The following is a 27,924-nucleotide window of genomic DNA, read 5'->3' as shown; positions in this document are numbered from 1 at the left end:
AAATGGATTTAAAGAACATTTTCTGTATTTTTGTATTACTACTCCTGTAACATGCGAGTAATAACACAAAACGTAAAAAAAAAAGAAAAAAGTATAACCTAAAAAAGAAAGAACCATGCGGATTTTTATTTCTATAATGAATGAGTCTTTACTATAAAAATTTGTCAAGTAGTTCAAAGAATTGTCTATATAAGCTATGTTGCGAAACGACATTTATGACAAATAAGCAAATCCTCTGAAAAGAGGCAAGTACAAAAGAAGTGGAAAGGGTTTCCCTCACCCAAAAATTCGTTAACTTTTCATTAGCTTTTTATAAAAATTGTTTTTCACTATTTTTCCTTATGCATAATAGGTTAGTTCTTTGCTGTTTTGACAGGTATGAGAGGACCTCGAAGTTTATTTCTGGCAAATATCTCTTAAAGACGCTATTTAACGCACTGTTGGATTTAAGTAGGGTATCTTTGATTCCAGCTTATTTGGAACATTTAGTATTAGTAACGTAAATAAATCCCATACCAACGGAAAAGGACAGAAATTCATTATTATATCCTATATCAAAATATATAATCGGCATCGAGTAGAAGTCATCAACCCTTCCTTTGATTTGCTCCTACGATGATACGTTACGGCTGAGGCTGGATGGGGTACAGAAGTTTCGATAGTCATTACAAACAGAATATTGCTAAGTACAGTGAATCTTTACTTAGCCACATGGGATGACAAGCAGTAACTCGGGAACGAAGTTACGGCCAGCAGTAACTCGATACTCTAAAACCTCATTCGCTTGCTTTGCTTTACTTTAATGTTAAGAGGCAAATGGAAAATAAAAGAGTAAAAGAAAAAACCTTATGTAAATATATGAATTCCTTTTTTTTAAATTTGGATTTCCAAAATTAAAAGGAACCTACTCAGAATAAACTGAGGCGGGACTCAAACCAAACACTACTGTAGTAGATTGTAGGATTTTTTTTTTCTAAAAAAGGAAAAAGTTTTTCCATTTTCTTTCCAAAATACCCTATTTTTTTCCAAAAAGAGAAAAATATCAAGAGTTGCCTCATTTTTTTATATAAGAGAATTACCTTCCAGCAGGATTTTCAATAATTGGCTTTTTAGGGAATTAAATTTAAACTTTCTGTTGCATTTCCCTTTTCGATGCTAATTAACTCAAACTTCCCGATGATATATTCAAATAAATGGACGATTTGGAACACAAAGGAATTAAAAGGACGGCAATGAAATGTGAACACATTATAATGGAATAGAATTGATACTACCTAATATACATAAAATTATATGGAAAAACCAGATATCTGTTGACTATAAACGAGAAGGTAATTATCAAAAATTTTAATGCGGATTTCCCGATTGAGTGGTTTGCATTAGACAGAAGCTTCACTTCGAGGAAGATTATAAAACGCAACTTTTTATGCTGGATTCAAAAATTTACTTAGATATTTTCTAGTACAGACAATTTTGGCAATGATTATGTTTTTTGAATTAGCATGTGCATTTTATTGGGAAAACTTCTCAAGCAGTTAAGAACTACTTTCTGGAATGTCCAAAATATCCTAAGTTCATCAAAAATAAAACAAACTTAAAAGAAACATTTGCACAATAGCATGGGTTCTGGTAAAAACTAGTAAAATTTAGCAGAAAAATCGGATAAGAAGCTCAATTCATTGGTGGCTAGCAAAATAATATCAAATTTTGTTCCCCATAGTTATTTTGCCATAAAAAATTTTCCCTTTGTGGCGTAATGAAATCATCCTTGTGATGCTTCTGAGAAAATTGAAAGTAAGCTGATGTATATTTGGATTTTCTAATAAGAGAAAGGCTAGATCTACGCTTGGAGAAACGTAGAAATTGTATTTAGAATTCTAAGCATAGCACCATTACTAAAGAACTAAGTATTGACTCCTAACTTAACACTTTCTTTGAACAGTAAGAAAGTTCCCTCGTCTTAACTTTTTCCTTAAAACCAATACAGCCCAGATAATGGCCAATGTTCATGTGTCTAAAATGGTTGAATGTGCTAAAATATTTTTCTCAACAAGATATTTAATATTTCGAAGACTAATTTAACAACTATTTATTGTTCTTATGTTTGACGCATTCAATAAGCTGGTCTCGTGTGGCATCCATGTCTCACAAAGGTCAGACATCTAAAATTGAAAATATGTAAAAAAAAAACGGCTCAAACAATTATCCTTTGCTCTTCCTTTACTTCTTATGAAGATGGTCTAATCAGCTTAATCTGACTTCCTTGAAAATCCCACAACATAAACTTATCATGGACTCTTGGACTGAAATGCCTACAGTCCAATTTTTACCATTACATTCTTTCTCCGGACCAAAACAATTTTACAACTAGATACCGTGCTACACTAACTAGAAAGAATGATAATAGGCCTTTACTTCGAAAATACAACTTCGACAACAGAACGATGCGGTAGTTACATTGTGCAATATTTTATTCGTCGTTTGGCTACTAATTTTATTGCTTGACGCTTTCAACACATCTTATTGTGTTGAAAATGAATTACCGTCACTTGGTATTGACAGTGACAACACTGTCACTACCGCTTTGTATTTTTGTTTTTGCTGATTTTAGTAGCTCCTTGCATTATTTAATGCCTATTCTTTACAAGCTCATGTTTGTTTAAAGCTATTAAAGCGAATAAATATATTACATTCTAAAAATGTTGTTTAAATCCAGGTTATGATCATCAATTAGAAAATCTTTTACATTAGCTTTTTTTTCCAGTTTTACACATGGCTTTGAAGTAAAACATAAAATACTGGACAAGTCCATGACATTTTGTCAAAAAAATTCTATCAAGTATTTAAAACTGTTAATTGAAGACTGACATCTCTCAGAACCTAATATGATTGGAAGTCTGCTTAAATCCTCTTTACTATCAATGAAACTAAACGTTTATCAGAAGTCAATTTTGCCAAGTTCATTTTAAAATTCATTCTACATATTCAGTAAAACAAATTAACACTAAATGATTTCAGACATTCTTTCCAAACTAGCAATGAACCCGATTTATTAGTTTTTTCCACTTTTCCACTTATTGACTTTGTCGAATGAGCCTCTGAACGATTAAAGTATCAAGCCTAAAATAGCAGACAAGGGTACTATACTTTAAAGAAGTTAAATAAATAAGATGAATAAATTACATAAACGCTAAAATAGATTAAATTAAAAATATATTGATTAAATAAATTCAAGAGGTTAAAATAAATAAAATAATTAAATACAATGCAACACTTGTTAATTAGTCTTCAGGCAATAAGTTGCTCAAAGACGTTAGATTACTACAATTGCCAAATAGTAATCAGTTTAAGCAATCTTAAGGCGCCTTTTTTTGTGGGTGGAATACGCCACATACATCCAAAACAACCTTTATATTTACGTGGCTTATATTCCATACATATGACACAGCTCTCATAAAGCCTTTCATGTTAACTCACGTGAAATCCACACATGAACTCACGTGTTCATTCGGAATCTATCTATAAACCCATGTACTCACGTGAAACCTACATCATCTCGAGTTTCTTCATGTTATTTTACCCATAATTGGAATCTAGTAGTATAATGTCTTTGCATTTAACAATAAGGAAGTTCAGCACACATAGAAACTAGACAAGGCGTTTCAAATTCAATTTTGGAAACATTAGGAATACGTTCAAACACAATGAAATTTGAAAATAAAGCAAAATTAATGACTCACAACCACTTCGGGACACTGAGTTATAAAATGAGCAATTCAGACCCACCGGTTTGTACTTGCACCACAATTTGAAATGTTACATTTTTTTTAGTCTTTGCATATTCTCTTAGTTAGCTCCTCCAAAGGCTCGAATTCCTGTTCTCTGACTAGATCAAATTCTCTGACAAAATAGTAAAAATGTTTATAGCAAGCATTGACGTGAGGCTCCTGCAAAGAAAGAAGAAGAAGAACTAAGAGTCGAAATGGATTGATCTTGAAATATTCTAATGTGCGTTTGATGACCTTAAGACTAAAAAACACCGTTTCTAGAGTTTAGCTGAAGAAGAAACGCGACATTCCTTTAACCGTTTCTCTGCTCGATGGGGGGGGGGGCAGAAAAAGGACTAAGTGGACAGATTAAAATTAGCCCAACCCATAAAAATAACTATCATGTCACCTCCTTATGCAGGGAAACAACTGACTTCGATTATTTCATGGAACGAATAATTTCTGCAAAATATACAATAAAATCAATAATTTTTCAAAATTAGAAATAATTTTTATCACATAAATAATGTTGTGCTTTTTCAAAAAGAAGCTCACACTTTTTATTTATAACATCAGTCGGCTCTTTAATTCTATATATATGTATATAAATATATATATTTCTGAAAAATGAATTACAAATGCTCAGACAGAATTCAAGTAAATATTTGAAATATTGATAATGCGGAAACTTAATCAGTAGCTTCAGTTAGATAAGAATACATTATTTCTTAAATTTTAGCTGAAAAAAACAAAAAAACAAGGGAACCACGTATCAGCTTTTCTACCCGAGCAAACAGAAAAATGACCAAATGTACTGATCCAAATAGCTCATACAGATTGAAAAATAGAGCGCAATTGAACAACTGGATGCAGGAATGTATTCAAAGGTGAGACAGAGCTAGGCCAGTCCTAATTAAACCATCTTGTTTGAACAGTTTTCCTCAGTACCCCATAATTACCATGTATTTCACACTTTGTTTCTACATTTTGACGACCTTGAGGGCGAAGTTCTTTCCTCATTGTACCAGATCTTCAATTTTTAGAAATAAACCAGCATTAGGATATCGAAGCATGCAAGTGTTACTACAAGGGTTACTTGCTGGCACATAATGTAGAAATAACAACAGAGGGGTATGAGAATGGTCTCGAGTCGCTAAAGCTACCGCTACATCCACCGGCAAAGTGGGAAGCTCAAAAAGCTTTTTATCATTGAATATTAATCCTTGCATAAACATTTCTTCTACCTGCCCCATGCCCTCTGTGGATTCTGGCATAAATATTAAGGATAGAGACAAGAAAAGTTAATTTGTTAGGCCAAGATAGCCAAAACTTGAACTTAATTTGATAGAGGCTGGTGCACATCAACCAACAGAAACGTCACTCATTGAAAATAACCAAAATAACACGGAACAGTAAAAATAATTTATTATTGTTATTTTTTTCAGAAAAATGAATGCATAGAAAATCATCACCTTGATTTTATAAAGCATTTAAATTTAATATTATATAAAGCATACCGAAAGCACACTTTTCAGCACATTTTCTATAAACTGCTTCAAGGCGTGTTCCCCCTCGAGAAATTACCCCTGGCAATTCCCCCCCCCCATCCCCGGGGGAAAATTACACCAACATGCAAAATTGAGCATACAAAGGGAAAGTATGACAAATAAAAGAAAGAAGAAAATAATGGATTTTGTCTCTTAGGCGTTCTAGAACATACCGATTTTTTTTCTCAGTTCTGAAAGGTCTAGATTTTCAATAAGGTACCATATACCATTAATTTAAAAGAAATATAAGCTAAATGACAAAACTATAATTGACTCATCCCCGAAAAATCAGCTGAAATTAAAGAAGGAAATATTAAAAATTGTTTACTGATCAATGATGTCGGAATATAAAAATATATTATATTTTTTTCTATTGATTATTTTAGTATAGCCACGTTGGGGTAGCCTACCGCACCCCTCCCGCCCAACTTTAGTTTTGTCTTTTTAATGATTATTTAATGTTTTTTTTTGCTAACCCATTATGGCGAGATGTATCGTTTTATTTATGATATGTTCTTCTATTTATATATTCTACTTGACTAGCTCTGCTCTCCATTAGGTGTTAATACTTTTGGTAGTTTTAAGTGATCTAAATAAACAGTTTAAGGAATTCTAACCGGGGGACATTTTCCAGAAGGGGGTATTAAACGAAAATTTAAAAAATATGACTTAAATCCCGAAGTAAATACTGGACGGTTGGACCCAGGCTGTTGGACTCTTTGTTGTAAACTTTTCCTCTTCTTAAATAGTTTCTTATCTGAGTTTAAGCCGATCCCTTAAACTTCCCCTTCATACAGCCTTACCGATTACTAAAAACCACAATTACTCCTCTGTTTGTTATTTATCAGCTGAAATAGAGTCCAAATTTTTTATTATTACACAAAGTCTATAGCGACCCCAAATTCAAACTTTCCTTTTATTTTTCTTGTTTCTTTTTTCTCCATAACTTGAATCATCTGAGGTATAATTGATACTAGATGCTACCTTACAATAATATACTTGAATCTCATTACAGTCGGCTCCTAGCTTGTCCATGCTCCATAAATAACTAATGTCAATTATCACTGCTCAGATATTGATGGCACTGGATCAACAGCTACACATTCTGTGGATAACAGAGACGGTTATTCACGACAAGCCACTCGGAAAAGAAGTGCCAATTGCGAATATCCTATGAAAAGTTACGGTGGCTTATACGACCACCAAATAAGAACTATCGTGAAGGACATGGACCCTGTGTAGACATAAGCGCTGTTGTTGTATGATTCCTTGTTGAAGAATATATCTTATCTAATATCGGCTGAAAAGTAATTTGAAAATTGACCACACTCTCCTGTCCTAATCAAACTATGCCAATAAAATGGCAACAGTAACTGGGTCTCAGTCATGATTCTGCAAAAAAAAAAAAAGGAAAATAACGTTCGTTGGATGTTTTACGAATTTGGTGCTAAAAATCACTAACCAAGATCATTGCCCACAGGCGGCCGGGATTCACTTTTCGAGTCGAGCCAACTCTTATCTTTCAGTGAATATTACTCTGGCAGATCTCTGCTAGTTGCCAATATAAAATGGAAAGAAAAACTTGCTTTGCTATCTAGTCTCCGAATAACGCCTTTATTTTCAAAAGCCTAATATATTCACTGTTGTTTTAATGCTTCAGGCAAATAAAAAAAAATAAAAAAAATAGAAGAATTAGATAAGCTATAAAGAACAAGTAATAGCTAAATTTTATTTTCTAAGTTATTACCAATTATAAGAATTGGTTTGAGCGATTTTCCCCCGTAAGGTCTATTTAAAACCCTAGCAGTATTATACATATTGGTAACAGGGCTAAGCCACCAGAGGTCTTCACACCAATGAGCACCCTCCTTACCCATCCCTGATTGTGTTCTGCTTTAGCTAGCTCTGAAGAAATTCCCAAGACTTTTCATAGTTCAGGGTCATTTTTCGTAGTTCAAAGTACATCAACTGTTCCCTAGTTATCCAACAGAATCATAACAAGGAAATTATTTCAGGGGGTTGAAATCCTCTTGATTGAAATCAAGAGGATTTCAGTATTATCCCTTGCAAACAGTACTGTCATCTAGCCAGTAGGTTAATCTATATATACTTTAATCTCCCATATGGGATATTAAAGTATTTAATCTCCCATATGGGATATAGCCCATTTTCTCACTTTAAGTGAGGACACACAATTTCTCGGTGTTCACTATTACGACAAAAAACGAAGAACGAAAAATAAAAACCAGAAAAAATAGAAAACCAAACCAGGGTTATTTTCAGCATGAATAAAATGAAAGGCAAAGCATATATTTCGGAAATGACATCCACTAAAATCCCCAGTGAAAAAAGGACTAAAGTAAACTAAATCTATTTAACTACGATTTACAATTTGAGAACAAATTACAGCAAAATATAGCATAAAAAATTGTTTCAATAAAATGGTGGATTAAGATACGTGTATATTCAAGGGTGTCTACAGAATGGGCGTAAGGGTGGCTTCAACCCTGTAGAAGAGAAAAAATTACGCAAGTTTTCGATTCATATGAGTAATAATGCCTCCCTCCGAAGATCTATCAAAAACTCTATCAGCTAAACTGCTTTCAGAAATTTATTAAACAGGCTATTGTCAATCGAAAACTTCGCTGAAGATTTCTTAGTCGAAATATTTGCCAAAATAACAGCTTTGTTGTTTCGTGTTATTCTCCGTCTGAAAATCACCCTCGCTTGGTTTTGTCTTTTTCTTAATATTTTTTTCCGTTCTTCTTTTTTGTTGTAACATGCCACGTTTAGCCAATGTGGTCTCAAGATAAATTCAGTATTCACCACGTAGATAAAGGCAGGCACGATTATAGAGCAAATCGCAGGTTTAGAGACGCAAGGCGGAGAAGCAAGGGTTCGAGGAGGTACCATATACCCTATGATGCTAAAACCAGCCAGAAGCGCAAAACTTCGTGATGTAAATGGTAGGTTTATCCCCTTCCATTTCCTTACTATATAATTGTTCTCTCTAGACGCTAGACTAACATCTGAAGTGCTAGTAATCACATAATAAACTTGGCTAAAGAATTTCAATTACCGGAAATCGGATCAAACAGGTCCAAACTCTTTTCTAAGAAATGGAACGATCCCAAAGATGTGTTTGATTTAAGTTAAGCATAATTAGATTGTGTTTTTCTTTTCTTTTTTTACCCATCAAGAATTTGCAGACGGGTCACATAAACGTGTTTACTAATTTGAGCGATCCCTGAGTAAATCACGGAACAAAAGAAGAAACGGTCAGACATCAGATTTATTCAGAATTTTAAAAATAGAAACTTGAGCAATGATGCCATACACGACAATCAAAAACCATGTCAATGTTCCAACTGAACAATATGCTGTTCCATAACATAGACTTAAGCTATTTATACTGAAATTAAAAAAAAAATGTCAAGCATAAATTAAAATCATTTTGCAAACTCCACTATTGAAAAAGTTTTTTCATTCATTCATAAGGCAATATTTGTCAAATTTTGAGCGGGTTTTCACTAAGGGGAATGGTCAATTCGCACATTTACGCACATCATCATGGCTGCCTACAATGGTAGGTAGCACTCCATATATTTATCCAGTTTGGAACTTGAAGATGATAATTTTCTCTGCTATAACATTCAATGAAAATTGTTTTATTCAACATTCATTACATCATCCCATGAGTCATTATATTTTTATGTGCATCATTGTTGACAAATTTCACTGTAGTAGCATTCAACGAACTTTGTTTCATTGAACAATCGTTACACCACTCATCAATTATTAAGTATCACACAGGAACCCTTGGAGCTCAGCAGATTTCTCCCACCCATCCTCCCCCTCCCTCTGCTGACGACCCTTGTCCAAAATGACCACAATTTCTCAAATTACAACAAGAGCGTCTTGCAATGCAAGCTCAGTAAAATAAAGTCACAAACACACTTTTTCTTGCATTTTCATGCCCTCATTAAGAACACTCAGTGGTATCCTTCAAGCGTTGGCTGTAAGCATTTAGATAACTAGAATCGATATGGGTCCATTTGAAACTAACGTGAAGATTACAATATGTTTGAGAGTATATTTTTTCCCCGCCTTTAAATTTTTAATTTTGGCTTACAATAAGACGTGCGTCACTTTTAGTTCATCATGCAAATACACAGGAGGGGAGGTCAGTAGCCCTATACTCTCTCGCCCAAATTCTGAAACTTCTAAATTTCCTCGAAAGCTTCTTATATATTCTATGTGATTTTGTGTGTAGTCTACATGTTTTAGAAGTAGTTTTCAGTTTCCACCATGGACTATTCTGAAGGGTTTATGAGTTTGTTGATTACAAATCTTAGGCTAGTTACTTAAAATCAAGAGCAAGACATGACTAAGCAAATATTTCACAAATTGCAATGGATCTCCAGCCAAAACAATTATTTAAGAGAACAAACACATTAATTGCTAATATGATTTTAAAACTGCGATTTAGGCGTGTTAGAACAAAAACCGGAATGAGGTCTATATTTTTCACAAACAGCTTCCAATTTTATCACTGTTTGCATCGATGGGTTTCAGACCTTGCTTATACGAAATCTGAGTCAAATGTTGCAATACAGTAGTCCAAAAGCAAAACACAGAGCCGTCGGAGTACGCTGAGTTTAATAATTTAGAACTGCAAATCTAGACGAAAAAGGGGAGGGTAAGTGTATAGTTTTTTGATGGTTCTAAGCATATTGGCTATCTCATAATCATCGCTTGGTAGCACTTAGGCCCTCCTCGAGCAACAATGTTTGTTATGTAGCACAAAATGGCAGAAATCGGCACTTTTCTCAGACATGATTTCTTTTGTTACTTAAAACGGCCACTAAGACTTATGTGTTACCGTTCGAATGATCACCTCTACCAATATTATACGGCTATTGTTTTGCCACGATTGCCTCTGGGGACAAAAACAACAAGTAAACACACAACCAAAACCAAAATTTAGGCCTTCCCAAACAACCAGAGGCCCTCCCAAACAAACACACAACCACTTAGGCCCTCCTCGAGCTACAATGTTTGTTATAAAGCACAAAATGGCATAAATCGGCACTTTTCTGAGACATGATTTCTTTTGTTACTTAAAACGGCCACTAAGACTTTGTGTTACGTTCGAATTATCCCCTCTCCCAATATTATATGGCTATTGTTTTGCCACGATTGCCTCTGGGGACAAAAACAACAAATAAACACACAACCATGACCAAAATTTTCACATAGATTTTGATGGACGACTCTACACAAAACAAATTTACACATTTAAAATCTACTACTGCTACTAGCAACTTTGTTTACTAGCAATTTACATATTTAACATCTACTACTACCACTACTACTATCAACTCACTGGAACACTAAGCTACCTGAGGTCAACACCACTGCGAACGCTCCACCTCCACCCTAATATATTCAAAGCTTAACTCTTTACCCCCCCTCCCACTCCCGAGAAATTTCAATTCCCTTTTAATCCTTCTTTACCAGCTCTTCCTAAACCTTCAATGACGATCTACTTTCTGCTTGGCCCTAGATTGGTGGCCGAAAAGAACCATCTTTGGCAGTCTTTCATTCGCAAATCGTATCCTAGTTATCTAAGCCTTTCTTTTTACAGCCCTAGAAAGTGGGATAAAACCACACATCCTGTACAGCTTGTTGTTTGACATAAGGTTAGTCAAACGGGTACCCAAAACTATCCGTAGACAATTCTTCTGAAAAACATCTAACAAACCTTCCTCCATCTTCAAAAGCGCACACGTTTCAGAGCCATAAATGATCACAGTAATAACTCTCATTTGGATGAGCACAATTTGTAAGACTAGGGAGAAAATATTAGTCTGGTTTGGCAAAAATTTAGTTTTACAAACCTTTGCCCGGTAACAACCATTTTTGAAAAAAAAATCAAAAAATTGAAAAATCAGGTCTCTCATGCAATAATAATAATAATAATAAAAATTAAAAAATCCAAAAAAGACAAAAGCAAAAATTATATACCAGGGGCGATTATTATTCACGCTGCAGTCCACAATTCAGAAAAAAAGAACACAAATAAAATGATTGAGAATCACTTACTGCTCCCGTTTCCACAAGTTTGTCATAATGATGAATGTAGACATGCACAAAAACACGGAAGAGTCGAGCTAGAATTTTTTTGCATCTATTTTGAAAGTTCTTTGGAAACGGAATGTCTGAAATAAAAAAAAGAATAATTTAGTACACAAACCAAAAATTTTAAGAAATAGAATTAAACTAAACAACCTGGCTCATGATCCAAACAAGTTATAAGTACATTCTACAAAAATTACTGCAATTTTCATATTATTTAGAAAGGATAGGTACAGTTTTCCTAGTCTACCCTGTGGGCATGCACCTGGTTTCAACACGTCTAGTATGAAAATAATACTAAATGCTCTTTACTACTATTACTACCACCAACAACTCACTGCAGCCCCAAGCCATCTGAGCCCAACACAGCCTTCTTCAACCCAGACTATTCAAAGTTTAACTATTTACTCCTCTCCATGATGTTACAATTTTTAACTATTCTATTGTTCCCAACTCAAATTTTATTACTTTGTGGATTTGAACATTCGTTTTCATCACCTTTTGCGTCCCACGAAACAATTTTCCAGTTCGTAAGGCTATCTTACCCCCCCCCCCCAAAAAAAGAAGAAGAAAGAAGCAAGTTTGATGCTTCACCTGTCTCTACAAAAATTTAGGAGTTAAATAATTATATTTGGTTTATTTCTGTTACACAAATGAGGTCAAAATACTCATCAAAAAAGAAAATTACGATTTTCTTTCTTTTTTCAAGGTTGGGACACAATTAAGAGTTTTCGATGATGGCGACTTCAATGGCGAGCTTTTTATTTCGAGTTAACATCATGTTTAAATGGTTTTGGGCTCTTTTCGAAATTCTAAAAATTAGTTATATATTAGTATTCTAAATATTAGTTATAAGAAATATTATAATAATTCTAAATATTAGTTATAAAAATAATCGCAAATTATTATTCAATTGAATCTGAATAATAGCTATTATTTCCGATAACGATGTTTGCAGGCCGAAAGATTGTTTTCCATTGAGTCTGAACATAACACCAGGAAAGTGGAATGGCGCATATTGATATTCATCGTCACGCAGTATACGATAATCGTCTACACCGTGACGAAATGCCTTTAGGGGCATAGTTTCCACCCATAAGAAAATAATGAATCGAAAATATGAGAATTAACTTATCAACCTTTTTATGGGAAGTGTACACTGAAGAAATGCCTCTTTGGGGACTTCATGAAGACATACAGCTCGATCATCACCTTGTCAAAGGAAAACTTCAGGGTATAGATTTGTTACACTAAGCTTTGATAGTCTGGACGTTGAACAAAATTTTTAAGCAAAGTATCAAATTATAATTCAATAAAGTAAATAGTTTTATTCACTGCCTTTTGGAAGAATTGGAGTTATAGGTCTTAAATAGCTTCTTTCTGAAGGTTCCATGCGACCACTGTATAGCTCCTCCAGTATTGTTTCTTTTAAAGGATGGCTTTTCCTGTTTTCACAAGGCTCCTGAGCTCAACATAAACCTTGTCATAAACCTCCTGAGCTCATAGCAGTAGGGGCGTCAGCTACGGACAATACTGTCGAGAAACACTGAGCCACTCCAGAAAGGTGGGGTGGCAATCTCTTTCTCTTCAGCATAGCGTCATCAAAATTCTTTTTAATAATGGCTTTAATTCATTCCAAGTTTGATTGGTTTTGGCAAAATAATTTAAAATTTTACATTTTCCGTCCATCTATCCCACAGAGTCCACCATTTTTTTTAACAACGGGACCGATAACGTTTCGCTTAATTTTCCTGAAGCAAAATTAGCAAAAGTCACACATCCTGAAACATCGTTCGCATCAGTATATAAGACGAGGGTTAGGAAGAAAACTTCCCAATACCTATCCAAAGTTTCTTAATAACTGTTTAAGAGCAAAATTTATGGCATTAACCCCCCCCCCCTCACCCCCAGTAAAAAAAAATATCTAAAAATTAGTGAGCTCTGTCACTCTTTCTAAACTAAAAAAATTCACAGTAAGACGTGTTGAAAGTCGGTGCAATTACCCATCCCAGTAAAAGGTTGGAAGCTGACCTTTATCTTATGTCATATTACTGTTTTCATCATACTACGCTCCCAAGTCAATTTTTTTTATAACCATAGATCACTTTATAGATTAAACTTGGAAGTTCACGCGGCAGCAAAGACTACAGACTCCATTTAAAACTCGTTAATTTACTCATATCCAGACCAAGTTGTAAGGAACTGTGACACAACCTAAATTTCTGTACTTGTCTTAGGTATACCACAAAAAATTCCGTTTAGTGTTTTATACTAATTAAAAAAAAATTTCCACAAAATAAGTTTTTCAAAGAAAAGTAAAGAACTTCATTGAACAAAAAATGAGCAAAAATAAAATCAAATAGTCTACCAAGCGTAAAACTACCACAAATAAGCATCGATAAATAAATGAAACCCAAAACGAACAGAAATTACAATAAAAAACCGAGTGAAACTCAAAACGAGCAGAAATTAACATAAGTTGGGCTCAAAACCCCTATGCCTTCCCGAGGCTAGAACAAATTTGCACTTTACTGAAAAAATATAAATGTTTTTACTTTTATAACTTTAACAAATCAAATAATATTAACATTTTGATTACTAAATATCAGTATATGTTTATTAAACTGACAATGCATATTCTTTTGAATTTTTTTCAGTAAAGTGACCTGAAATGGAAAACTTGATACATTCTCAAAAAAATATGTTTACTCTCTTTGATAGCTTGGATACATTTACGCTATTTTGATTTGGTTAAATTTTAAGAACACGAGCAGCCCCAAAAGTTTGAACATAATACCCTCAGTTGTTCTTGGGATACTGCTGAGATGCCTTATTGGGAATTAGCATTAACACAGTGCATTTTGATTTAATCTTATGGAACAATTTAGTTTTTAAACATAAAGTTAAATGGGAGAGTGGGCGTGAGAAGGGGGTTAGTTGCCCTTCAATAACTTTCGACTATTAAAAAGGGCATCAGCCCTTTCAATTTTCAATCGAATGAGCCCTTTTCGAAGTTCCTACGACAACTCCTTCGATACAAAGTGCCCTGGTCTAAACAACAAAAAAATAATACATTATACAAACATCAATCTTTACCATAAAAATGTCAAGCCTTCCTATAACTTTCGACTATTAAAAAGGGCGCTAGGTCTTTCGATTTCTAATTGAATGAGTTCTTTTTGAGTTTCCAGAACAACCGTTTCTATCAGCACCTTATATACACTCATGGAATAAATTACAACCCCTAGCCTAAGGGCTATTAGGGGTGTTGTTATCCTCGAAGACCTAATTTCTAGAACTTTCAACTACGTTAAACAAAATGGCTATCTCAAAATTTTGATCGGATGTGTCTGGGAAAATGGTGAGCGTGAGAGGGGCGGTAGTCTTTCTCCAATCACTTTTAACTATTAAAAAAGGCACTAGCCTATTCAATTTCCAATGAAATGGGCCCTTTTGATGTTTCTACGACAACGCTTTTAATAAAAACTTTATATACCCCCAGGGAAAAACTTAAAACCCTCGCTCTGAGGGTTCGGGGGGGGGGGGGGGGGGGTTGCCATCTTAAAAGACCAAATTTCCAGAACCTTCTACTATGTTTAACAAAATGGCTATCTAAAAATTTTGATTGGATTTGTTTGGGGGAATGGTGGGCGTGAGAGGGGGGTTATTTACCCTCCAATCACTTTCAACTATTAAAAAGGGTACTAGCCCTCTCAATTTCCAAGTGAATGAGCCAATTTTGAAGTTTTTACGAAAACTCTATCATTAAAAACCTTATATGCCCCCAGGGCATAACTTACAACCTTTCCCCTGGGGACTTTAGGGGTTTGTCATCCTTAAATACATAATTTCCAGAACTTTCCACTACGTTGAACAAAATGGCTGTCTCTAAACTTTGATTGAATGTGTTTGGGGAAATGGTGGGCGTGAGAGGGAGGGGGTCAATTACTCTCCAATCACTTTCCACTATTAAAAAGGACAATTTCAATTTCCAATCAAATGAGTCCCTTTTGAAATTTCTACAACAACTTTCTATATAAACCTTATATCCCCCAGAGCATAACTTACAACCCTTGCACTGAGGGCTCTGATGGGGTTATCATCCTGAAAGACCTAATTTAAAGAACTTTCGACTACGTTGAACAAAATGGATATCTCGAAATTTTGATTGGATCTGTTTGAGGAAATGGTGGGCGTGAGAGGGGGGTTAGTTGCACTTTAAACACTTTTGACTATTAAAGGGGTACTAGCCCTTTCAATTTTCAATTGAATGAGCCTTTTTTGATGTTTTTACAACATCGCTTTCTATAAAAACCTTACATTCTCCCAGGGTTTAACTTACAACCCTTGCCCTGAGGGTTGTGGGGGGATGGGTTTTCATCCTTAAAGACCTACTTTTCAAAACTTTCAACTACGTTGAAAAAAATGGCTATCAAAAATTTTGATTGGATGTGTTTGGGGAAAAGGTGGGCATGAGAGGGGGGTTAGTTGCCCGCAAATCCCTTTCGACTATTAAAAGGGGCACTAGCCCTTAGAATTTCCAAGCGAATGAGCCCTTTTACAAGTTTCTAGGACAAAGATTTAAATAAAAACCTTATATGCCCCAGGGCATAACCTATAACCCTTGCCCTGAAGACTGTGGGGGAGTGTCCTGCTCAAAGGTAAAATTTCCTGAACTTTGTGGAACTGTGTGGAACAAAATGGCTGTCTAAAAATTTTGATTGGATATGTTTGGGGAATTGGTGGGAGTGGAAGGGGTGTTAGTGGCCTTTCCATCACTTTCGACTATTAAAAGGGGGGACTAGCCATTTCAATTTCCCATCGAATGAGCCCTTTTTGAAGTTTCTACGACGACGCGTTCTATAAAAACCTTATATGCCCCCAGGGCGTAACTTGCAACCATTGCCCTGAGGGCTGTGGGGAAGTGTCCTCCTCAAAAACAAATTTCTATTTGAAAATCTACAACGCTGAAAAAAATGACTATCTAAAAATTTTGATTGGATGTGTTTGGGGAAATGGTGGGCGAGAGTGTCCCTCAAATCACTTTCGAGACTATTAAAAAGGGCACTAGACCTTTGAATTTCCAATCGAATGAGCCCCTTTTCAAGATTCTACGACAAAGATTTCAATAAAAACTTATATGCCCCCAGGGCATAACTTATAACCCTTGCCCTGAAGAATGTGGTGGGAGTGCCCTGCTCAAAGGTATAATTTCCTGAACTTTAACTGCGTGGAACCAAATGGCTATCCCAAAATTTTGATTTGATGTGTTTGGGGAAATGGTGGGCGTGGAAGGGGTGTTAGTTGCCCTCCAATTACTTTCGACTATTGAAAAGGGCACTAGCCATTTCAATTTCTAATCAAATGAGCTCTTTTTGAAGTTTCTACGACAGCGCGTTCTATAAAAACTTTATATGCCCCCAAGGCATAACTTACAGCCCTTGTCCTGAGGGCTGTGAGGGGTTTGTCATCCTAAAAGACCTAATTTACAGAACTTAAAACTACTTTGAATAAAATGGCTTAATTTTGATTGGATCTCGAAATTTTGATTGGATGTGTTTGGGGAAAATGTGGGCGTGAGAGGGGGGTTAGTTGCCGTCCAATCACTTTCGATTATTAAAAAGGGCACTAGCCCTTTGAATTTCCAATCGAATGAGCATTCTTTGAAGTTTCTACGCCAACGCATTTTGTATAAACCCTTATATGCCCCCAGGGTATAACTAACAGCCCTTGCCCTGAAGGATGTGGGGGAGTGTCCTCCTCAAAAAAATAATTTCTATCTGGAAATCAACTACGCCAAAAAAATGGCTATCTCAAAATTTTGATTGGATGTGTTTGGGGAAATGATGGGCGTAGAGGGGGGGCTAGTTGCACTCCAATCACTTTCGACTATCAAAAAGGACACTAGCCCTTTAAATTTACAATCGATTGAGCCCTTTTTGAAGTTTCTACGATCCCGCCTTCTATAAAAAACCTTATATACCCCCAGGGCATAACTTACAACCCTTGCTATGGAGGCTGTGGGGGAGTGTCTTCCTCAAAATCATAATTTCCATCTGGAAATCAACTACGCTGAACAAAATGGCTATCTCAAAATTTTGATTGGATGTATTTTGGGAAATGGGGGGGGTGTAAAGGGTGTTAGTTGCCTTCCAATCACTTTCGACTATTAAAAAGGGCACAAGCCACCCCAATTTCCAATTGAATGAGCCCTTTTCGAAGTTTCTACGACAACTCTTTAGATACGAAGTGCCCTGCTCTAAAGGAAAAAAATAAATGATATATTGTTCCAACATCGTTCTTATATGCCCTAAGGGCATAACTTAAAACCCTTGCCCCGAGGGTTTTGGGGAGTATCCTCTTCAAAAACATATTTTATATCTGGAAATCAACTACGCTGGACAAAATGGTTATCTCAAAATGTTGATTGGATGTGTTTGGTAGAATGATGGGCGTGGGAGGGGGGCTAGTTGCCCTCCAATCACTTTCAGCAATTAAAAAGGGCACTAGCCCTTGGAATTTCCAATCGAAAGAGCCTGTCTTGAAGTTGTTACAACAACGCCTTCAATCAAGACCATATATACCCCCAGGGCATAACTTAAAACCCTTGCCCCGAGGGTTGTGGGGGAGTGTCCTCCTCAAAAACATATTTTCTATCTGGAAATCAATAGCCACTCCAATTTCCAATCGAATGAGCCCTTTTTGAAGTTTCTACAACAAATCCTTCGATAAGAAGTGCCCGGGTAAGGAGGAAAAAAAAAATATATTGTGCCCACATCGTTCTTTACTTAGGCAGAGCTATCGCGCTGCCTAAGATAGTACATTGTGCCAACATCGTTCTTATATGCCCTCAGGGCATAACTTAAAACCCTTATCCTGAGGGTTTTAGGGGAGTCTCCTCAACAGAAACATATTTTCTATTAGGAAATAAACTACGTTCAAAAAAATAGATAACCCAAACTTTTGATGAGATATGTTTGGGGGACGGATGGGCGTGGGGGGGGGGTATGTGACCACCAATCACATATGACTATTAAAAAAGGCACTAGCCCATTGAATTTCAAATCGAATGAACCTTTTCTGAAGTTTCTACGACAACGCTTGCTATAAAAACCTTGTATGCCCCCAGGGTATATCTCATAACCCTTGTCCTGAGGTGTATGGGGGAGTGTCCTCCTCAAAAATATATTTTCTATCAGAAAATCCACTACGCAAAACAAAATGGCTCTCTCAAAATTTTGGTTTGATGTGTTAGGGGGACTGATGGGCGTGGGGGGGGGGGGGGGCTAGTTGCCCACCAATCTCTTTAGACTATTAAAAGGGCACGTCACTCCAATTTCCAATTGAATGAGCCCTTTTCGAAGTTTCTCTGACAACTCCTTCGATACGAAGTGCCCGGGTATGGAGAAAAAAAAAACATTGTGCGAACATCGCTCTTTACTTAGACAGCGCTAGCGCGCTGCCTATGATTGGATTTTTCTACACAGGACCTACTCATAGCTCATACTCCATAGGAAATACTCCTGTGTGGAAAGTGTAGGCACTGTGGAATACATATCCTTTTATTAGCATTTTTTTCTAGAGGCAAATGATATTTATATTATTATTATTATTTATTTTATTTATTACCCACTATAAAAAAGAAGCAGAGTACATCAAGAAAAAAAAAAGCAAACTCGCACACTTAACAATTATTTACATAAAACGACGTAAATTATGGTGCGCAGTAAGACCTGCAGATAACGACAGCTTTCCAGCAAGCACAGTCACTTTTCCCGTAAATCAGGGAGGCCGAATCGCGATATTAGATGCCGGTTCCGGAACCACGGAGGGAGGCACAAAAGGTACCAAGAAAATTTAAAATAATAAGTTTGGATAGAATTCAGATCTTTAGGCTTCAGAATTGGAAGAAAACCAGATAAAAAAAAAGAAGAGAATGATTGTAAAATGAAAAATATAATTTCCAAATTGCTGTTCTAGTGTACCTCCCTCAATTTGAAAAAATTTTTGGATATCCAATCTGCTTTTATCTTTGCATTAGAAAATGTTAGAGCCCAAAGTGTTTTGAAGCTGTTAAAAATAAAAAGATCAAGCCACCGAAAAGAAGATACGCTTGAAACAGAGCAACAAAACGAGTTAAGTGGGAGACTAACATTCGAACTAAAAGTAGTAGATTTATGTTTACCAGTGTCTAGCATCATCCCAATCTACCTGCAGTTATCTATGATACAGCTGAAAGAGTGTGAGAGCCTAGCCCTAGAACGATTGACAAGGAGAATATCGTTCGCATAAGTGACATACGAGACATCAATTGCATCAGAAATGAAAGTCGAAGGCAAGGAAGAAAGGATAGGAGCAATACATAACTTAAAAATAGTTGGAGAAAGCACACCACCTTGACGGACCCCACGCAGAAGAAACACCTTTGAATAAGAAACTACTCTATTTAATTTTACCCGAATAAAAAAGTTTGAATACCAATACCTTGACGAAACAACAATAGAAAGGTTAACATTGTTGGAAAATAAGGAAAAGAGTGCATATGAGAGGACTATGTTAACGAAACATTTTGAAAGATCAAGAATGCAGATATGAAGAAAGGATGTATTATTAACAGATTGCAACAGGGGAGAACCTAGAGCGTGAAGAGCGTGCCGAAATCCCAGCCTTTTTTTAAAGTCATATTTGTTTTCACTAAAACCAGTACTTTCTGAAATGAAAAGGAAAATAATATATTATAAACGCTGTTAAGATCACACGAAACAGTAATTGGTCGATAAGAACTACAGTCTGACGAAGTTTTTCCACGCTTCAAAACCAAGGTGACTGTGCCACAGAGAAAACTTTCGGGAACTATAGAAGTAGATAAACCCATCTGAAACAGTAGCTGAAGGTGATCTATTTCATATGTGTATTATGAAGGTGAAATAATTTTATATGATAAGAAGAAATTCCGTCTTGATCAGTAGAGCTAGATTGCATGTTCTTAATAGCTTGACCAATGTCAACAATAGAAACCGTTAATACATTATTCTGAGAAATACGACTAGACCATCACGAACCGAGAAGGTTGCTAAAAAGCTTTTTAACTTCCCGGTTTACATTGCCAAAAATGTCATTATAATACGGCATTCAAGTATGAACTGCTATAGGACTTTCAGAAAAATGACTACCAAGCTTATTCGAATTCAGAACATGAGACCACTCCTTTCTCGACGCAGGAAAATCAAAACCAGATACCCTAGACTGCCGTAAACGCTTTTTTTGGTACTTTGCTTCAGATCGAAGACAACTCGATTTGGCCGACCGCAGGACACCCATATTTGTAGCCAAAACCTAGTTTTATTCTTGATAACTTTTTATTCTGGGCCCAAAACCTCTTCTGGTTTTCTAGTTTTAACTTTAATCTTTTCTAGTGAAACAGTAGTCACCTCAGCTTCTTTTAACAACCAAATTATTTTTTAACAATATTTATTTAGATATTGCTAATTATTTCAAAAGAAGTTACTAACTTGAGGCAAATGGAAAGGCACTTTTGTAGAACCCAATAAAGCGGACAACGTAGTAATATAAAGTGCAAAATTAGCTCTACTCCAGTTAATTCTGTAAAACCACTTAGAACTTTTTGTAAATGGTCTAGTAGAATGGGAAGCGACTAGTGAAGCAGAGAACGAAATCGGGAGGTGGTCGATATCACGATCGTCTTCGTGAACAAGAACAGTCGATACATTAATATTTGGCGAGGAAACTACATGGTCAATATTAGCCAAACTTCCAGATTGGTAATATATATGAATAATTAACACTTTTCTCGACTATTTTATAAGCAGAAAAAGCATCAAGGACTATAATCGGATCGAACTAACTGACTTGTAATATCTGTGTTGAAGTCACTAACCGCTTCTAAGTCATAGCCAGTCAAAACAACAGATGCATGAATAGCCTTAAGATTTGTTGAGGCTTTCACGTGGGTGTTTGAAGCGGAAATAGTTTTTTGTTACGCAAGAGATACACATTTCATAGCACAGTATTACCAAACTGAACCGCAAGGATGAATTTATCACTGTGAAAACACACTGCAGAGAGAAACTTCAGGTTATTCTTAACAATGCACGCGAGGCCTCTAGAAGGTCTACTAAAAGTGACCTCAGCATTAGTTGTAAAAACGGAATGATTACGACTTCTTCTTAACACGTTAATATTAGTAGAAGTCAGGAGGTGTTCTTGAAGGCATACTGTGTCAAACTGGTCACACAATTCATCCATCATATTCTCCTTTAATCTAGTATCATTTATATTAAACGAAAAAATTGAAACAGGCACAATCATTTCTTCTTGGCAATGATATCTCGCAGTACTTTGCATCTAAGACTAAAGGAGGCATGATTTTCACCACAATTACCACATCTTGCATCTAGCTGGCGGGGATAATTCCTGGTGGCAATATGAGGGCCCACTCAGGGTGTACACATCGCAACAAAACTTGCGCAATGAGTTACTCTGTGGTCTTGCAAACAGTATTTGAGATGAAACTATGGGGCCGAAAGATATCCTTTCACAGATAAGTATTTATACTAAAGTTTGACATCATTTTGCAAAGCCTTGAGTTTTGACAAGTATTCAGAAAACTCAAGCTTAACCATACCAGTGTCACCGAGACACATAGCTATCCTCACACCAGATTATCTGTCAAAGAATGAGAGGTCTAAGCCTTTCGATAGTCATCTTACTACCCCAAAAAACCGAATAGTAGTCACCTTGGATGAATATTCTGCTAAAATCACTTAAATTGAGTCTTTGATATCTACAGTGGCAGATTTTTTAACATTGATTAGCCATTTGTCATCTTCCAAACTCAGGTAGGTAAACGCATTATGATACCTCACTTCATCGAATACTTATGTGCATTTTTTCGGGTCATTTAATGTTTTTAGCACTTTAGAGACAGCAGCAGTAGCTTGAGAGTCGGTTGACAGCATCGCACAGGTAGGCAGCAGTAGCAATTGATTATTATACAGATCAATCATACTTTAAACAGTCTTTATGGAGTGTTTCATTTTGTTCAATTTTATGTTAAAACTCAAATAAACACAGCAGGGATAACAGGGACATCATTTGGAGAACAAATCACAAACGTTGGCAGGTATTTGTCTCCATCGTGACATTTCTTAAATATACTTCACATATTCTTCAAATGCTTCAGATTGCTTTTCAAGGACTTTGTCCCTTATCTTGCCGAAAGCTCAGTCCCAGGTGCAGCCGTATTGCAGAGGAGTTTTTTTTAGCTTCAGTCGCACGCGGAAAGTCCAAAAAAACTCATTTTCATATTTCGGTACTTTGATTTAATTCACCCCATTATAATGGTTAAACTACAAAAAAAGTCCATTATTCATTATTCACTGTGCATATAATAAGAAACAGATGCCAACAAGTAAGGAAAGTTCAGTTTCCTATTACCAAGTACCTACAATTTAAGGGACTAACACTACCGGCAGGTAGTACAGCCCGTGCAACAAGAAACTCCTCTCTTCTGATTGCTGATTAGAAAAACTGAATTATAATCAGAATAGAACATCCAAACTAAAAAGATAGTAAAATAGTGGATGACCTTATACGTATGAGTTAGTAAATATATCCAAATGATAAAAAAATCTGTAAATATAAATTTATTATTTCACTTATTTCGAAACTGATAGTCACCGCAGTTCACTGTAATTTATTCCAAATTTAATCCGGCTTAAATATCAATAGATGTTCACAGGTCAAATGCGAAATGATAAATATGAAATGTTAAATTCCATGAATGGAAATGGAGACCATAGCTCAGAAGAAAAATCTGTAGTTTTGACACAATCTATGCTAGTCCGCGTATGAAATTCTTTATGAATCGTCCATGTTTTCTACTAGTCTTTGCATTAATGAGCTGCGGCACAACCGAGATTTTCATGTTTGAATTACTTGTCTTAAATATACAACAAAAACGCCGTTTAATGTTTTATATTGGATTTTTCTACACAGGAAATACTCACAGCTTACCATGCCATACATTATTACGTCAATTATTACCTGTCGTTGTTGGAAACACACTGTCGTCATTTATTTGATCCTCAACCCAATCCATCAACAGAGAGATATACTTGGGAGCAGGAAGGGCCATAGGCTTTCTGTAATTTTTTCCATCAGCCCAAAAGTATTCATACTTCGTTCCACCACTCATTGTTGGGCAAGATTCTGGTACACAATAGCTGGTGACTACGCCATAAATAAGATTGGTTCTGTTGAAGAAGTCCACAACTGGAAAAAAAAAGTAAACCATGATACCAAGGATGGGCAACTGACATGCTACTTGAATTGGTCAAGTCAGCGATACAATTTGTCAATTTCAGAGAAATACGATTCAATTATTGGCTTTCATAGCTTTTTTCAATTTGATTTCAATAGCTTTTTTCAATTTGATTATATATACCACGAAGCCGTATTATTTAGCCAAATGCCTTTCTAATTTTTTCCTCGAACATTTGAAATTAGCATTGACTTTGAATCTCGAGTGGGAAGCACAATAAGGTAGCCCCAGACAAACAACAGTATCAGAAACTGGGAATGAAGTACTCCTGTCGCAAGTTGTTTCAGCTCGGTTATTACCATTGATGGGGAAAAATAGACATTTTTTAACACTGATAGAAAGGCTTCAATTTGATTACAACAATTTTCAATTCCATTCGAAATATATGTTAATTCAACGTGGTTAAAATATACTTAAAAATATGGCAAACATGTCAAAATAACGCTTCAAAAACACAAGATTTAAAAGTGTTTTTTGTGTTAATTTATTTCTTATTTCCCCAAAAATCGAGGAGTATACAAAATACATTAATGAAATTACAAAAAAAAAATGAAACAAAGGCTTAATAATATAACTGAAAAAAAATACGTAAAAAAAAGACAAAATAACCAACATTGTTTAAATTGTGAAAAAAGGGAAAAGGTTGTACATAAAGGGAAAATTTTCAGATTTAGGATAAAAATTATCTAAGTGGGCTTAAGCGCTTCGAAATGGACTTGAAAACATGTGTCGGTTTTCGTCCTACATGGTATTCGGGACCATTGCTTTGCTTGAGGCCAAAATAATTACAATAATTTAAAAAATATAAAAATTGCAACTTGGAATGTTACGACGTTAAAAAATAACTACCTGATCGATATTTTGACTGACGAATTTAGACAATTTGAACTGAAATTATTACGAGTTTCGGAAACTCATATCCCAGGGGTCGGAAGCAGGAAATTAGGTGACAAAGTATTTACTCAGGCAAGAAGGACAGGGTATACAAACAGGGAGTAGGGCTCATTATGAATAAGGAAGCTGCTAAGCCTTGTTAGGCTAGGAAAGGAATGAAAGATCTTAAGCTTAACTGGCCAGTCATGCCAAAAAACTAACAGAGAGAAAAATCTCAATGAAAAAAACAAAACAAACGAGACTGTGGCCAGTGGAGAGAAAAGACGAAAGAATGTAAAACAACGCGGGTATTTCGCCTGTATCAAAACAAAGCGTCTTCAGCACAAGAGAAAACAAGAAGAGCAAGATAAAAAACCAAACTAAAACAAATAAAACCACCACCAAAAAATATACAATTGGCACAAACTAATTCATGTAGGGAAAAGCAGCTATTAGAGTTACTTCAGTGAGAACACCAAAGCACATGAGAAAAAAAAATGAAATTACGTTAATTATTCTGTTGTGAAATAATCCTCTTGCTGGCTAATACTGAAGCAAATCGTTTTGGTCTAGTAGGTAAAATAGTCCCCTGGTGATTATTTTAAGATCTTAATTCCTTTATTGAATGTTGATTCACTTTTCAAAATATTATCCTAAATTGAGTCAATATTTAAATTTCCTGTGTCCCTATTTATCGAAAGATTTATGATAAACTTTTGAAAAGTGAATCAACAGTCAATAAGGGAATTAAAATCTATTAAAATATGACATATGAATGTGAAAATAAGACATAAAGTTGCAGGAAAATATATAGAGGAAAATGAAAAATTTGAGATACCTTGGATGTGAAGGAAGGTTTATTTTGTGAGGAAGAATTAGCGACAGTACTAAATGGATTAAAAACTAATAAAGCCCCAGGTGCTGATAGTGTGGTAAATGAGCTTCTTAAATATGGTGGCTCTGAGGTTAGAAATACGTTAATGAAGATTTTGAGTTTGATTTTTGAAAAAGGTAAAGTATCTAGCGATTTTAGGAAAACCCTAATTAAACCATTGTATAAGAAAGGTGATAAGAATGTGTTTGGTAATTGAAGAGGCATTAGCCTGATCTCTGTAGGTAGCAAATAACTAAGTAAGATGATACTTTTTAGACTGAGAGATGCTGTAGACAGCGTTTTAAGAGAAAAACAGTGCGGTTTTAGGAAGGGTAGAGAATGTGTCGACCAAATTGTCACTCTTAGGTTAATAATTGAGAAGTGCCTGAATTATCAACCCCCTTTAGTCCTTAGTTTTATAAATTATGAGCAAGAGTGCAATTCTGTTGATAGAAGAGCTTTAGTGAAGGCTTATCCCTGTGTGTTATACCAGACAAACACATTAAAGTAATTATGGTTATGTACAAGAATAACACTGCAGCGGTTAAGGTAGGAAATGAGGTTAGAAGCTTGTTTCGTATTAAATCAGGAGTTAAGTAGGGTTGTGTTCTATCCCCCTTGATATGGATCATTTTGATTAGATTGTCTTAAGTAGCAAGGGAAAGGTAATGAGGGAACACGGAGTCAAATGGGGAAGAAAAAATTTCCTGGGCTTAGATTATACTGACGATTTAAGCATCCTAGATGAAAGTGTGAGCAAAATAACTGTGCTTTTAGAGGTTTCGCGAGTTCAGGGTACTAAAATAGGTTTGAAAATTAATGTTAAGAAGCCTAAGCCGCTAGGGCTAGGAATAAGTGAAGATGAAAAGGTGACTTTCGGTAACAAAAAGATTCATCAAGAGGACAGCCTCACTTACCTTGGTAGTATTATTAGTGAAGACGGTGGGAGCATTGAAAATGTTAAAAGTAGAATAACCAAGACTCTCAGGGCGTTTTTTCACAGTTGAAAAAAGTTTGATCGAATAGGAAGATAAGCCTGCGAACCAAGATTAGAATATTGGAGGCTACAGTGATGAAATTGGTCAAATACGGTTCTGAAGCATGAACGCCGCAAAACCAACGAAGATTTGCTATATGTTTTTCAGAGAAATTGCCAACTTACTGTTTTAGGTACCCGGCTGACTTACCGTATTTCAAACGGTAAGCTGTAAGAAACTTGTTGTTTAATACCGCTTTCTAGGACTATAATGAAATAAAGGTTGAGATGGCTAGGGCACGTTCTGCGGTTGAATGATGACAGATTGCCAAATATTGTCCTTTTCGGCCAACTGTCTAAGGCTAAATAGAAAGCAGGTCGTCCGCGGCTGGGATGGAAAAATGCCGTAAAGAAAGATTTAAGGGAAATGGAAACTTCCTAGGATGGAGTAAAGAGTCAGGTTTTGAATAGACTAGGATGCAGGAGGAGCGGGTGTAGCTGTGTTGGCCTCAGGCGGCTTGGTGCTGCGGTGAGTTGTTAGTAGTAGTAGTATTTGAGTGCTATTGAAAAACCAAGTAAAAATTTACATTATTCAAAATAACAAACACGAATTGAAGGCAAATTGCAGATTTTAAAGTTTCGAAAGGGAAGGACAGGATAGAGAACAGGCGTGAGGGCGACTGCATTAAAAGTAAAACTATAATTTTACGATTATATATACCACGAAGCCTTCTATCCTTAAGCTTACTGGCAAGTGTATAAAAACTTTCAATTAAACTTGCTTTAGAATGACTCGAAAAAATAATATCATCAGCATATGCAATAAAAGACATATATTGCCCCCGAGAGATAAAGGTTGTAGATAATGAACGAAAATACTCCGCTAAACATAAATTTAAAAACAAGGAGATAAAACTCCTCACTGTCTAACAACACGACCAACAGAAATTGGATTAGAAAAAGCATCAGAAGCAGATGCAGCAATTTTTCTAAGCCCGATTACCAGGTTCTAAGAACTCTAAACACAGAAAGTGGAATCGCACCACTAATTAGAGCTGAAAGAGCGGAAGCATGTGAAATATTGTCAAAAGCTCCTTTTATATCAATTATAAGTGTATAAAGCGGGGTGCCAGAAGACCTTGGCTCATAAACCATTGCATCAGATGTTGCATGGGCATGGTCACAGCGCATTCCTTTTTTGAAGCCTACTTGGTCGTTGGTTGAGATCAATATCCAAATGTTCAAAACGATCCTTTATACACAATTCAAAAAGCTTACTCATTTTAAATCCCTTCGTTATTGGTCTAAAAGAATCACAGGATCGGAGATCCCTTTTACCACATTTTAAGATAAGAATTACCATCCCAACCTTAAAAGGTGAAGGAACATTACCAGACTTGAGGATA

At 35.7% G+C, this 27,924-nt stretch overlaps 1 protein-coding gene across 1 annotated transcript; it reads right to left on the bottom strand.

Moving 5' to 3' along the window:
- Positions 1 to 861: 861 nt before the first annotated feature.
- On the bottom strand, positions 862 to 27,709 carry LOC148947014 (MOB kinase activator-like 3). Its single transcript, XM_089096485.1, has 4 exons — positions 27,562 to 27,709; positions 23,519 to 23,746; positions 11,420 to 11,535; positions 862 to 3,947 (listed from the first exon to the last, which is right to left on the bottom strand). Exons 1-4 carry the CDS (start codon positions 27,707 to 27,709, stop codon positions 3,828 to 3,830), a joined length of 612 nt encoding a protein of 203 aa, XP_088952611.1. The 3' UTR covers positions 862 to 3,827.
- Positions 27,710 to 27,924: the final 215 nt, after the last annotated feature.

Source organism: Artemia sp. Qi Xiang Cuo, chromosome 11 (assembly GCF_049724085.1).
Source record: "Artemia sp. Qi Xiang Cuo chromosome 11, ASM4972408v1, whole genome shotgun sequence".
Lineage (NCBI taxonomy): Eukaryota > Metazoa > Arthropoda > Branchiopoda > Anostraca > Artemiidae > Artemia > Artemia sp. Qi Xiang Cuo.
The sequence above is the reverse complement of the archived record's forward strand: the minus strand, read 5'-3'. Positions and strand labels throughout refer to the sequence as shown.

Bases quoted from the DNA above. Each gene is read 5' to 3' on its own strand.
- LOC148947014 (XM_089096485.1), bottom strand. From the start codon at position 27,709: ATGCGCTGTGACCATGCCCATGCAACATCTGATGCAATGGTTTATGAG. The intron at 23,747-27,561 runs GTGCGATTCCAC...TTTTTTTTCCAG, and splicing joins TCTTTCAGCTCTAATTAGTG to TTGTGGACTTCTTCAACAGA. The intron at 11,536-23,518 runs GTAATAATTGAC...TTTTTATTTCAG, and splicing joins TGTGTTTCCAACAACGACAG to ACATTCCGTTTCCAAAGAAC.